The 12,864-nt window shown below is 40.2% G+C and overlaps 1 protein-coding gene across 1 annotated transcript in view; it reads left to right on the top strand.

Annotated features, from left to right (window-relative positions):
• osbpl3b (oxysterol binding protein-like 3b) overlaps nucleotides 1-12,861 on the top strand; it is a gene marked incomplete at its 3' end in the record, with an annotated part of 45,736 nt that extends 32,875 nt beyond the window's left edge. Inside the window, exons 9-14 of the mRNA XM_052511829.1 lie at nucleotides 245-379; nucleotides 1,289-1,379; nucleotides 1,575-1,699; nucleotides 7,055-7,174; nucleotides 12,503-12,640; nucleotides 12,760-12,861. Of these exons, the coding sequence (XP_052367789.1) occupies nucleotides 245-379; nucleotides 1,289-1,379; nucleotides 1,575-1,699; nucleotides 7,055-7,174; nucleotides 12,503-12,640; nucleotides 12,760-12,861 (711 nt within the window). The remainder of the gene's footprint in view (nucleotides 1-244; nucleotides 380-1,288; nucleotides 1,380-1,574; nucleotides 1,700-7,054; nucleotides 7,175-12,502; nucleotides 12,641-12,759) is intronic.
• Nucleotides 12,862-12,864: the final 3 nt, after the last annotated feature.

Below are 12,864 nucleotides of genomic sequence, written 5' to 3'. Positions count from 1 at the left end.
GTCGCCCTCTGGGCCCTGGTCAACAGTACTGCCCTATAACAGAAATAAGGTACATTTGAGACACAACCTGTATGTGTGTTCAAATCACACAGTCATGCTATTCTTTGGAAATGTACATGTTTTTTCATGGTTTATTGTTTCAGACAGTAACAGGAGAATGAGTTCAAATTCATCTAAGCCTAAACCTAGCTGAATTAATCTTATCCTAAACCTAACTGACATTATGTTCTCCTCTTATGAGAAGCAAGACTCCACCGATGGATCCCACCCCCTAGTTCACCAGGCGTCCAATGAGAGCAGAGCGTCCATCACAGAGTCTCTGTCAGAGTTCTTCGATGCTCAGGAGGTTCTACTGTCTGCCAGCTCCTCAGAAAACGAGGTCAGTGTCTGACCTCGCTGCTCTCTCTCTCTGCTGTTGAAACCAGTCCATACTGGAGGAGGAGAGGAGGAGGGAGCGGGAGGAGGAGGGAGGGATAGGAGGACAGGGAGGGAGGGAGGATCGGGGAGGGAGGGGGAGGAAGAGGAGCAAGGGGAGGCTATGGTGTGGGAGGAGGATGAGGAGAGAGGATGAGAAGGAGAGGGAGGAGGATAGAGGAGGGAGGATAGAGGAGGGAGGGGGATGAGGAGGGAGAATGAGGAGGGAGGGGACTGAGGAGGGAGCGGGATGAGGAGGGAGAATGAGGAGGGAGGGGACTGAGGAGGGAGGATGAGGAGGAGGGGAGAGAAAGAGAGGAGGAAAGAGAGGAGGGGGATGAGGAAGGAGGAGGAGGAAGAGAGGAGGGAGGGGATGAGGAGGGAGGAGGTGGAGAGAGGAGTAACAGACAGAGAACTGGAGGATATTTTGTCTGGACCCACTTCTGGCTTCAGACTTAATGAGGCACCTCCAGTCAGAGCTCTGAGCTACAGGACATGTTCAGTATGTTTTCTGTTCCTGTGTGAAAGTGAATTACCCCCATCTAAAAATAACATACCCTTACTGCAGAGAGGAGAGGAGCTGAGGTGTACATTAGTCAGTGTCTTCTCTGGGACCGACCGTCTCCCTCCCCCTCCGTTCTCAAACCCACTGAATGCATCCCAAATGGCATCCTATTCCCTATTTAGGGCACCGTTTTGACCAGGACCATGGGGAATGGGGCACCATTTAGGATGTTCCCATATGTTGTGACAGGATGTTGAAAGGAACCTGACAGCTTCCTGTTTCCTGGTTCTCGCATCTCTCAGGTGGGCGCTGTAAAAAAGGTATATTTGACCACCAATGATAATCTGGGATTTATTCTTTATCCTGCAGGCCTCTGATGATGACTCATACATCAGTGACAACGTCAGTGACAACATCTCCATGGACAACTTCAGCAACGAGACGGAGAGACCTAACTCGGGTAAAGGAACACTTTACCATGTGTGTTTCAAGTGGCGCCCTATTCCCAGTATAATGCACTCCTGTTGACCGGGGCTCATAGCTCTGTTCAACACTAGTACAATAGGGTGCAATTTGGGACTAGTTTTCCTGGTTACGTATTGACATACAGTAGTTATGACCACTAATATCCTGATCATAACCCTCCACCCTCCAGGCTGTGAAGAGAACGGGGCCCTTCTGAGAAGACGCAGGTCGTGCCTCCCGTCGGCCAGCCCGAACACCAGTAACATCAGTCTATGGAACATCCTTAAGAACAACATAGGGAAAGACCTCTCCAAGGTGTCCATGGACTTATAGCTTTATGTCTGTTTATGTTGCTTTATTTCTGTCTAATGTGTTGGTTTATTTCTGTCTCCTGTGTTGGTTTATTTCTGTCTAATGTGTTGGTTTATGTCTGTCTCCTGTGTTGGTTTATTTCTGTCTATTGTGTTGGTTTATTTCTGTCTAACGTGTTGGTTTATGTCTGTTTATTGTGTTGGTTTATTTCTGTCTATTGTGTTGGTTTATTTCTGTCTAACGTGTTGGTTTATGTCTGTCTATTGTGTTGGTTTATTTCTGTCTATTGTGTTGGTTTATTTTTGTCTCCTGTGTTGGTTTATGTCTGTCTATTGTGTTGGTTTATTTCTGTCTAATGTGTTGGTTTATTTCTGTCTATTGTGTTGGTTTATTTCTGTCTAATGTGTTGGTTTATTTCTGTCTATTGTGTTGGTTTATTTCTGTATCCTGTGTTGGTTTATTTCTGTCTATTGTGTTGGTTTATTTCTGTCTACTGTGTTGGTTTATTTCTGTCTATTGTGTTGGTTTATTTCTGTCTAACGTGTTGGTTTATTTCTGTCTTATGTGTTGGTTTATTTCTGTCTATTGTGTTGGTTTATGTCTGTCTAACGTGTTGGTTTATGTCTGTTTATTGTGTTGGTTTATTTCTGTCTATTGTGTTGGTTTATTTCTGTCTAACGTGTTGGTTTATGTCTGTCTATTGTGTTGGTTTATTTCTGTCTATTGTGTTGGTTTATTTTTGTCTCCTGTGTTGGTTTATGTCTGTCTATTGTGTTGGTTTATTTCTGTCTAATGTGTTGGTTTATTTCTGTCTATTGTGTTGGTTTATTTCTGTCTAACGTGTTGGTTTATGTCTGTTTATTGTGTTGGTTTATTTCTGTCTATTGTGTTGGTTTATTTCTGTCTAACGTGTTGGTTTATGTCTGTCTATTGTGTTGGTTTATTTCTGTCTATTGTGTTGGTTTATTTCTGTCTAATGTGTTGCTTTATGTCTGTCTAATGTGTTGCTTTATGTCTGTCTCCTGTGTTGGTTTATTTCTGTCTAACGTGTTGGTTTATGTCTGTCTATTGTGTTGGTTTATGTCTGTTTATTGTGTTGGTTTATGTCTGTCTATTGTGTTGGTTTATGTCTGTCTATTGTGTTGGTTTATTTCTGTCTAATGTGTTGGTTTATTTCTGTCTATTGTGTTGGTTTATTTCTGTCTATTGTGTTGGTTTATGTCTGTTTATTGTGTTGGTTTATTTCTGTCTATTGTGTTGGTTTATGTCTGTCTATTGTGTTGGTTTATTTCTGTCTAACGTGTTGGTTTATGTCTGTCTATTGTGTTGGTTTATTTCTGTCTGTTGTGTTGGTTTATTTCTGTCTAATGTGTTGCTTTATGTCTGTCTAATGTGTTGCTTTATGTCTGTCTCCTGTGTTGGTTTATTTCTGTCTAATGTGTTGGTTTATGTCTGTCTAACGTGTTGGTTTATGTCTGTCTATTGTGTTGGTTTATGTCTGTCTATTGTGTTGGTTTATTTCTGTCTAACGTGTTGGTTTATGTCTGTCTATTGTGTTGGTTTATTTTTGTCTCCTGTGTTGGTTTATGTCTGTCTATTGTGTTGGTTTATTTCTGTCTATTGTGTTGGTTTATTTCTGTCTCCTGTGTTGGTTTATGTCTGTCTATTGTGTTGGTTTATTTCTGTCTAATGTGTTGGTTTATTTCTGTCTATTGTGTTGGTTTATTTCTGTCTATTGTGTTGGTTTATTTTTGTCTCCTGTGTTGGTTTATGTCTGTCTATTGTGTTGGTTTATTTCTGTCTATTGTGTTGGTTTATTTTTGTCTCCTGTGTTGGTTTATGTCTGTCTATTGTGTTGGTTTATTTCTGTCTAATGTGTTGGTTTATTTCTGTCTATTGTGTTGGTTTATTTCTGTCTAATGTGTTGGTTTATTTCTGTCTATTGTGTTGGTTTATTTCTGTATCCTGTGTTGGTTTATTTCTGTCTATTGTGTTGGTTTATTTCTGTCTACTGTGTTGGTTTATGTCTGTCTATTGTGTTGGTTTATTTCTGTCTAATGTGTTGGTTTATTTCTGTCTATTGTGTTGGTTTATTTCTGTCTAACGTGTTGGTTTATGTCTGTTTATTGTGTTGGTTTATTTCTGTCTATTGTGTTGGTTTATTTCTGTCTAACGTGTTGGTTTATGTCTGTCTATTGTGTTGGTTTATTTCTGTCTATTGTGTTGGTTTATTTCTGTCTAATGTGTTGCTTTATGTCTGTCTAATGTGTTGCTTTATGTCTGTCTCCTGTGTTGGTTTATTTCTGTCTAATGTGTTGGTTTATGTCTGTCTATTGTGTTGGTTTATTTCTGTCTAACGTGTTGGTTTATGTCTGTTTATTGTGTTGGTTTATTTCTGTCTATTGTGTTGGTTTATTTCTGTCTAACGTGTTGGTTTATGTCTGTCTATTGTGTTGGTTTATTTCTGTCTATTGTGTTGGTTTATTTTTGTCTCCTGTGTTGGTTTATGTCTGTCTATTGTGTTGGTTTATTTCTGTCTAATGTGTTGGTTTATTTCTGTCTATTGTGTTGGTTTATTTCTGTCTAATGTGTTGGTTTATTTCTGTCTATTGTGTTGGTTTATTTCTGTATCCTGTGTTGGTTTATTTCTGTCTATTGTGTTGGTTTATTTCTGTCTACTGTGTTGGTTTATTTCTGTCTATTGTGTTGGTTTATTTCTGTCTAACGTGTTGGTTTATTTCTGTCTAATGTGTTGGTTTATTTCTGTCTATTGTGTTGGTTTATGTCTGTCTATTGTGTTGGTTTATTTCTGTCTAACGTGTTGGTTTATGTCTGTTTATTGTGTTGGTTTATTTCTGTCTATTGTGTTGGTTTATTTCTGTCTAACGTGTTGGTTTATGTCTGTCTATTGTGTTGGTTTATTTCTGTCTATTGTGTTGGTTTATTTTTGTCTCCTGTGTTGGTTTATGTCTGTCTATTGTGTTGGTTTATTTCTGTCTAATGTGTTGGTTTATTTCTGTCTATTGTGTTGGTTTATTTCTGTCTAATGTGTTGGTTTATTTCTGTCTATTGTGTTGGTTTATTTCTGTATCCTGTGTTGGTTTATTTCTGTCTATTGTGTTGGTTTATTTCTGTCTACTGTGTTGGTTTATTTCTGTCTATTGTGTTGGTTTATTTCTGTCTACTGTGTTGGTTTATTTCTGTCTATTGTGTTGGTTTATTTCTGTCTACTGTGTTGGTTTATTTCTGTCTATTGTGTTGGTTTATTTCTGTCTACTGTGTTGGTTTATTTCTGTCTATTGTGTTGGTTTATTTCTGTCTAATGTGTTGGTTTATGTCTGTCTATTGTGTTGGTTTATTTCTGTCTATTGTGTTGGTTTATTTCTGTCTACTGTGTTGGTTTATTTCTGTCTATTGTGTTGGTTTATTTCTGTCTATTGTGTTGGTTTATGTCTGTCTATTGTGTTGGTTTATTTCTGTCTACTGTGTTGGTTTATTTCTGTCTATTGTGTTGGTTTATTTCTGTCTAATGTGTTGGTTTATGTCTGTCTATTGTGTTGGTTTATTTCTGTCTATTGTGTTGGTTTATTTCTGTCTCCTGTGTTGGTTTATTTCTGTCTATTGTGTTGGTTTATTTCTGTCTATTGTGTTGGTTTTTTTCTGTCTATTGTGTTGGTTTATTTCTGTCTATTGTGTTGGTTTATGTCTGTCTATTGTGTTGGTTTATGTCTGTCTATTGTGTTGGTTTATGTCTGTCTAATGTGTTGGTTTATGTCTGTCTATTGTGTTGGTTTATTTCTGTCTATTGTGTTGGTTTATGTCTGTCTATTGTGTTGGTTTATGTCTGTCTATTGTGTTGGTTTATGTCTGTCTATTGTGTTGGTTTATTTCTGTCTATTGTGTTGGTTTATGTCTGTCTATTGTGTTGGTTTATGTCTGTCTATTGTGTTGGTTTATTTCTGTCTAATGTCTTGGTTTATTTCTGTCTCCTGTGTTGGTTTATGTCTGTCTATTGTGTTGGTTTATTTCTGTCTATTGTGTTGGTTTATTTCTGTCTATTGTGTTGGTTTATGTCTGTCTATTGTGTTGGTTTATGTCTGTCTATTGTGTTGGTTTATTTCTGTCTATTGTGTTGGTTTATGTCTGTCTATTGTGTTGGTTTATGTCTGTCTATTGTGTTGGTTTATTTCTGTCTATTGTGTTGGTTTATTTCTGTCTATTGTGTTGGTTTATTTCTGTCTAATGTGTTGGTTTATGTCTGTCTATTGTGTTGGTTTATGTCTGTCTCCTGTGTTGGTTTATTTCTGTCTATTGTGTTGGTTTATGTCTGTCTATTGTGTTGGTTTATGTCTGTCTCCTGTGTTGGTTTATTTCTGTCTATTGTGTTGGTTTATGTCTGTCTATTGTGTTGGTTTATGTCTGTCTCCTGTGTTGGTTTATTTCTGTCTATTGTGTTGGTTTATGTCTGTCTATTGTGTTGGTTTATGTCTGTCTCCTGTGTTGGTTTATGTCTGTCTATTGTGTTGGTTTATTTCTGTCTATTGTGTTGGTTTATGTCTGTCTATTGTGTTGGTTTATTTCTGTCTATTGTGTTGGTTTATGTCTGTCTAATGTGTTGGTTTATTTCTGTCTATTGTGTTGGTTTATTTCTGTCTAATGTGTTGGTTTATGTCTGTCTATTGTGTTGGTTTATGTCTGTATATTGTGTTGGTTTATGTCTGTCTAATGTGTTGGTTTATTTCTGTCTATTGTGTTGGTTTATTTCTGTCTAATGTGTTGGTTTATGTCTGTCTAATGTGTTGGTTTATTTCTGTCTAATGTGTTGGTTTATTTCTGTCTATTGTGTTGGTTTATTTCTGTCTAATGTGTTGGTTTATTTCTGTCTAATGTGTTGGTTTATTTCTGTCTCCTGTGTTGGTTTATTTCTGTCTATTGTGTTGGTTTATTTCTGTCTAATGTGTTGGTTTATTTCTGTCTATTGTGTTGGTTTATTTCTGTCTATTGTGTTGCTTTATTTCTGTCTCCTGTGTTGGTTTATTTCTGTCTATTGTGTTGGTTTATTTCTGTCTAATGTGTTGGTTTATTTCTGTCTATTGTGTTGGTTTATTTCTGTCTATTGTGTTGGTTTATTTCTGTCTAATGTGTTGGTTTATTTCTGTCTAATGTGTTGTTTTTTTGTTGTGTTTGTGATTTGTCTACGTAGAGCTCTAAACATTACTAAATGTCTTATTATTTTACTTACATTATTCTATTTGGTTTACGTGACATTATTACATAATTACTACATTTGTTTTCTTATGAAGGTGACCAAATCTGTCTTTGTGATTGCTGTGTAAATGTGTTCTTATGATTATTCAGGTGGCTATGCCTGTTCAGCTGAACGAGCCCCTCAACACCCTGCAGAGACTGTGTGAGGAGCTGGAGTACAGCGAGCTGCTGGACAGAGCTGCTAACACACAGGACCCCTTTGAACGCATGGTGAGAGGGGATGTGTACACACACACACACACACACACAGACACACAGACACACACACACACACACACACACACACACACACACACACACACACACACACACACACTGGACTTATTTGAGGGTATGGAGAGAGAATATGCTCTAAATACACACACACTGACATAGTACCACTTTCACAATGGGACCCGCACACATACAAACACCGAACAGATTCACACATCTGAGCACACAAGACCCCTTCTGCACAAATGGTGAATAATACACACTCTTCACGGTAGTGCTGTAATGTCCTATGGACATTTGAGGAGAAATTACATTTCATTCCCACTGGCTAGATCCTGATTGGACACTTCGGCTGTAGCCAGTAGTGTGCCTCGGCTCGCTCCGTTTTAAATTACTTGGTACAAATGATCTGTTTGGTTTTCTGCTTTTGTGCATATAATTGTTTATCAGCAATTGTATATGACTACTAAAATGGATTGAGGATTTAGGATCAGCACTTCGCTGATTTGACGGCACTTTGTATTCACTGACCAGTTCCTCTAAAGCGAGAGACATTTGATGAAAGCCTTTGAAGACATGGGACCTCACTGCGGTAATAAATCTGTGTGGAATATATTTCCTGCAGAGTGTTTGCTCCATTTGAAATTATGAATGTGTGTTACCGGCTGCAGTAGCTCAGTGTGAAGGACCAGAACTAGACCCACAGCTTCCAGACTCCCCGACCAATAGAAGTTGAGTGGAGTTTGTCAGTTTGTCCGAGAGGTGGGCGTCATAGCGATGATACATGAGGTGAACTAGAGAAAAGGGCAGCGGTGTCAGTAAATACAGCTGCGTTCCAAATGGCTCCCTATACCCATTAAGGCTCCGGTCAAAAGTAGTGCACTTGGGAATAGGGCGCTATTTGGGATGCAGCCTGTATTTATTGACACCTCGGCCCTTTTCTCTAGTTCACCTCATGGATCATCGCTATGATTGTGTGTTCTCTTCCTCCTCTCACTGCATTATCAGCAGGCAGAGCCAAACATCAATCAATAGCTAGGCATTAGTTGCAGACAGAGGTACAGTAATGCTACATAAATCAATAGCTAGGCATTAGTTACAGACAGAGGTACAGTAATGCAACATGAATCAATAGCTAACCATTAGTTACAGACAGAGGTACAGTAATGCTACATCAATCAATAGCTAACCATTAGTTACAGACAGAGGTACAGTAATGCTACATTAATCAATAGCTAACCAGTAGTTACAGACAGAGGTACAGTAATGCTACATTAATCAATAGCTAACCATTAGTTACAGACAGAGGTACAGTAATGCTACATTAATCAATAGCTAACCATTAGTTACAGACAGAGGTACAGTAATGCTACATCAATCAATAGCTAACCATTAGTTACAGACAGAGGTACAGTAATGCTACATTAATCAATAGCTAACCAGTAGTTACAGACAGAGGTACAGTAATGCTACATTAATCAATAGCTAACCATTAGTTACAGACAGAGGTACAGTAATGCTACATTAATCAATAGCTAACCATTAGTTACAGACAACAGTAATGCTACATTAATCAACAGCTAGGCATTAGTTACAGACAGAGGTACAGTAATGCTACATTAATCAATAGCTAACCATTAGTTACAGACAGAGGTACAGTAATGCTACATTAATCAATAGCTAACCATTAGTTACAGACAGAGGTACAGTAATGCTACATTAATCAATAGCTAACCATTAGTTACAGACAGAGGTACAGTAATGCTACATTAATCAATAGCTAACCAGTAGTTACAGACAGAGGTACAGTAATGCTACATTAATCAATAGCTAACCATTAGTTACAGACAGAGGTACAGTAATGCTACATTAATCAATAGCTAACCATTAGTTACAGACAGAGGTACAGTACTTGTGTTAGTTTAATTACAACCTGCTCCCAAACCCAGTCCTCCTTGGCCCCCCCTGTGTGCACATTTAGTTTTTTCCCCAGGCGCTACACAGCAGATTCAAACAACCAACTCATCATCAAGCTTTGATTATTTGAATCAGCTCTATAGTGCAAGGGTAATGACTAAATGTACGCTTCTTGGTGTCCCCAGGACTTAGTTTGGGAAACACTGATTTAACACAACTGACGCAATTACGCATGGTTTTAGTTCTCGGGTTTCTGAGATTACCAAATCAAATCAAATCAAATTTTATTTGTCACATACACATGGTTAGCAGATGTTAATGCGAGTGTAGCGAAATGCTTGTGCTTCTAGTTTCGACAATGCAGTAATAACCAACAAGTAATCTAACTAACAATTCCAAAACTACTGTCTTATACACAGTGTAAGGGGATAAAGAATATGTACATAAAGATATATGAATGAGTGATGGTACAGAGCAGCATAGGCAAGATACAGTAGATGGTATCTGTAATATTTGTGTTGTGGAGAAATGACCAGGCAGGAGACGGGAGTACAGTTAGTTGTCGTTTAGTCAAAAAACCCTCGTGCTCCACAGTTCCCGGCATTCCAGTGCGCATGTGCATTTCCTATTAGGTGTAGTAACGTAACACTGCCGTAATACATTACTGCTTAGTAACAGCACAGTAACTAATATAAACAGATGTAGATCCCAGATACTACAGTATCGAGTACAGTATATACATATGAGATGAGTATGTAAACAAAGTGGCATAGTTAAAGTGGCTAGTGATACATGTATTACATAAGGATGCAGTAGATTATATAGAGTACAGTATATACGTATACATATGAGATTAATAATGTAGGGTATGTAAACATTATATTAGGTAGCATTGTTTAAAGTGGCTAGTGATATATTTTACATAATTTCCCATCAATTCCCATTATTAAAGTGGCTGGAGTTGAGTCAGTGTCAATGACAGTGTGTTGGCAGCAGCCACTCAATGTTAGTGGTGGCTGTTTAACAGTCTGATGGCCTTGAGATAGAAGCTGTTTTTCAGTCTCTCGGTCCCAGCTTTGATGCACCTGTACTGACCTCGCCTTCTGGATGAAAGCGGGGTGAACAGGCAGTGGCTCGGGTGGTTGCTGTCCTTGATGATCTTTATGGCCTTCCTGTAACATCGGGTGGTGTAGGTGTCCTGGAGGGCAGGTAGTTTGCCCCTGGTGATGCGTTGTGCAGACCTCACTACCCTCTGGAGAGCCTTACGGTTGTGGGCGGAGCAGTTGCCGTACCAGGCGATAATACAGCCCGCCAGGATGCTCTCTTTACACCACAGGTATAAAGGACTGTATCATCAGCATACATGTGGGTGTTCCCTCCCTTTCACATTGAAGAAAGGTTGTTGATGTAGAGGCTGAATGATAAGGACCAAGGATGGAGCCCTGGGGCTCTTCAGGGATGCACCTCCTTGGTACAGCTCAGTACATATACTCATATGGTAGATGACATCACACAGTTCTTGAAGATTTCTGAAAAACCTGGGAATTGTGCAACTATAATCTGTGTTAAAGAGGAGAGGTAGCAGGCAGCTGAAGACAGCTCTAATCTGTGTTGAAAATAAACAGTAGTAGGCAGATGAGAGACAACTGTAATCTGTGTTGAAGAGGAGAGGCATCTGAAGACAGCTGTAATCTGTGTTGAAGAGGAGAGGCATCTGAAGACAGCTGTAATCTGTGTTGAAGAGGAGAGGCAGCTGAAGACAGCTCTAATCTGTGTTGAAGAGGAGAGGCAGGTGAAGACAGCTGTAATCTGTGTTGAAGAGGAGAGGCAGCTGAAGACAGCTCTAATCTGTGTTGAAGAGGAGAGGCATCTGAAGACAGCTGTAATCTGTGTTGAAGAGGAGAGGCATCTGAAGACAGCTGTAATCTGTGTTGAAGAGGAGAGGCATCTGAAGACAGCTGTAATCTGTGTTGAAGAGGAGAGGCAGATGAAGACAGCTGTAATCTGTGTTGAAGAGGAGAGGCATCTGAAGACAGCTGTAATCTGTGTTGAAGAGGAGAGGCAGATGAAGACAGCTGTAATCTGTGTTGAAGAGGAGAGGCAGATGAAGACAGCTGTAATCTGTGTTGAAGAGGAGAGGCAGGTGAAGACAGCTGTAATCTGTGTTGAAGAGGAGAGGCAGGTGAAGACAGCTGTAATCTGTGTTGAAAGGAGAGGCAGCTGAAGAGAGCTCTAATCTGTGTTGAAGAGGAGAGGCAGCTGAAGACAGCTCTAATCTGTGTTGAAGAGGAGAGGCAGCAGGCAGATGAAGACAGCTGTAGTCTGCATTGAAGAGGACAGGCAGCAGGCAGCTGAAGACAGCTGTCCCATCAGAGTCTTTGTGGAGTGGAGGAGATGGTGATTATGATGATGATGATGATGAGTGCTTTTTCCCCTGGCCCAGTGTGGCCTATCAGAGGGGACATCCAGATCCAGGCAGCATCCACTCAGTCAGCCAGCCATTCTGGCTTCCTCTCAAATGACACCCTATTCCCTATGGGCCCTGATTAAAAGTAGTGGACTAAATAGAGTTCCATTGGGACACAGCCTCTCCCATTCAGTTTCACATTACTGAGGTCATCAGGCCCATTCTACTCAAATGGAGATGAAATTATTTACGTTTTACTCATTTAACTAGAAAAATCAGTTAAGAACAAATTCTCATTTACAATGACCAAACCCTACCCCGGACGACACTGGGCCAATTGTGCGCCGCCCTATGGGACTCCCAATCACGGCCAGTTGTAATAAAGCCTGGAATTGAACCAGGGTTTGTAGTGACACCACTAGCACTGAGATGCTGCACCACTCGGGAGCCCAATGATATCTATATCTGTGGGAAATCGAATGTGAATTTCACCAGCAATGATCAGATGTTAGAATGAAGGGTGATTGAATGGTCCATTGGACACAAACTCACTACAAACAGTTCTCCTACGGACCCCCAGGGGTAATTATGGTGGGACAACCTCTTATCTCATAGAGATGTACCAGAGGGCTCATCTCCGGCTCGGGTCATCTTTGGAGAATGGAGATAGCACAGACAGCGCCATTGAGGGCTGAAACAGGCTCCTCTATCCAACTCTATGGTTCCACTTTGCACTTTCTGTCATCCATAAAAACTGTCATAATGTCATTCTTAGGTTGACCTGTGTTTTAACTCACTAACTAGTGTCTGTCTGTCTGTCTGTCTGTCTGTCTGTCTGTCTGTCTGTCTGTCTGTCTGTCTGTCTGTCTGTCTGTCTGTCTGTCTGTCTGTCTGTCTGTCTGTCGTTATCCTACTCAAGTGTTACGGATGATGGAATGTGCTGATGACTGATACTTGAACAGAGGAGTAATGACCTGACCGGTGCTGTTAACTGTCTGTAGGTGTACATAGCCACGTTTGCAGTGTCGGGGTACGCGTCCAGCTACCACCGAGCGGGAGGGAAGCCCTTCAACCCGGTCCTGGGGGAGACCTATGAGTGTGACCGCCCCGACAAGGGCCTCCGATTTGTAGCAGAACAGGTACTGTACACAGACCACATGTCCTAAATATGACCTGGAAGTATTTGTCCCACATCTGAAGAATTCATCGGGTTTGATCCATCAAGTACAAGCCTGCCATTCTTTATCTCTGTTCTCAGGTCAGCCATCACCCACCTATATCAGCATGCCACGCTGACTCTAAAAACTACATATTCTGGCAAGGTAAGTCAACACCATGGTCCTCTACAAACTATTACCCTTTC

This window comes from Oncorhynchus keta, unplaced genomic scaffold (assembly GCF_023373465.1).
Source record: "Oncorhynchus keta strain PuntledgeMale-10-30-2019 unplaced genomic scaffold, Oket_V2 Un_contig_7541_pilon_pilon, whole genome shotgun sequence".
In the NCBI taxonomy this organism is placed as follows: Eukaryota; Metazoa; Chordata; class Actinopteri; order Salmoniformes; family Salmonidae; genus Oncorhynchus; species Oncorhynchus keta.
This window is presented reverse-complemented; position numbering and strand designations above follow the sequence as displayed.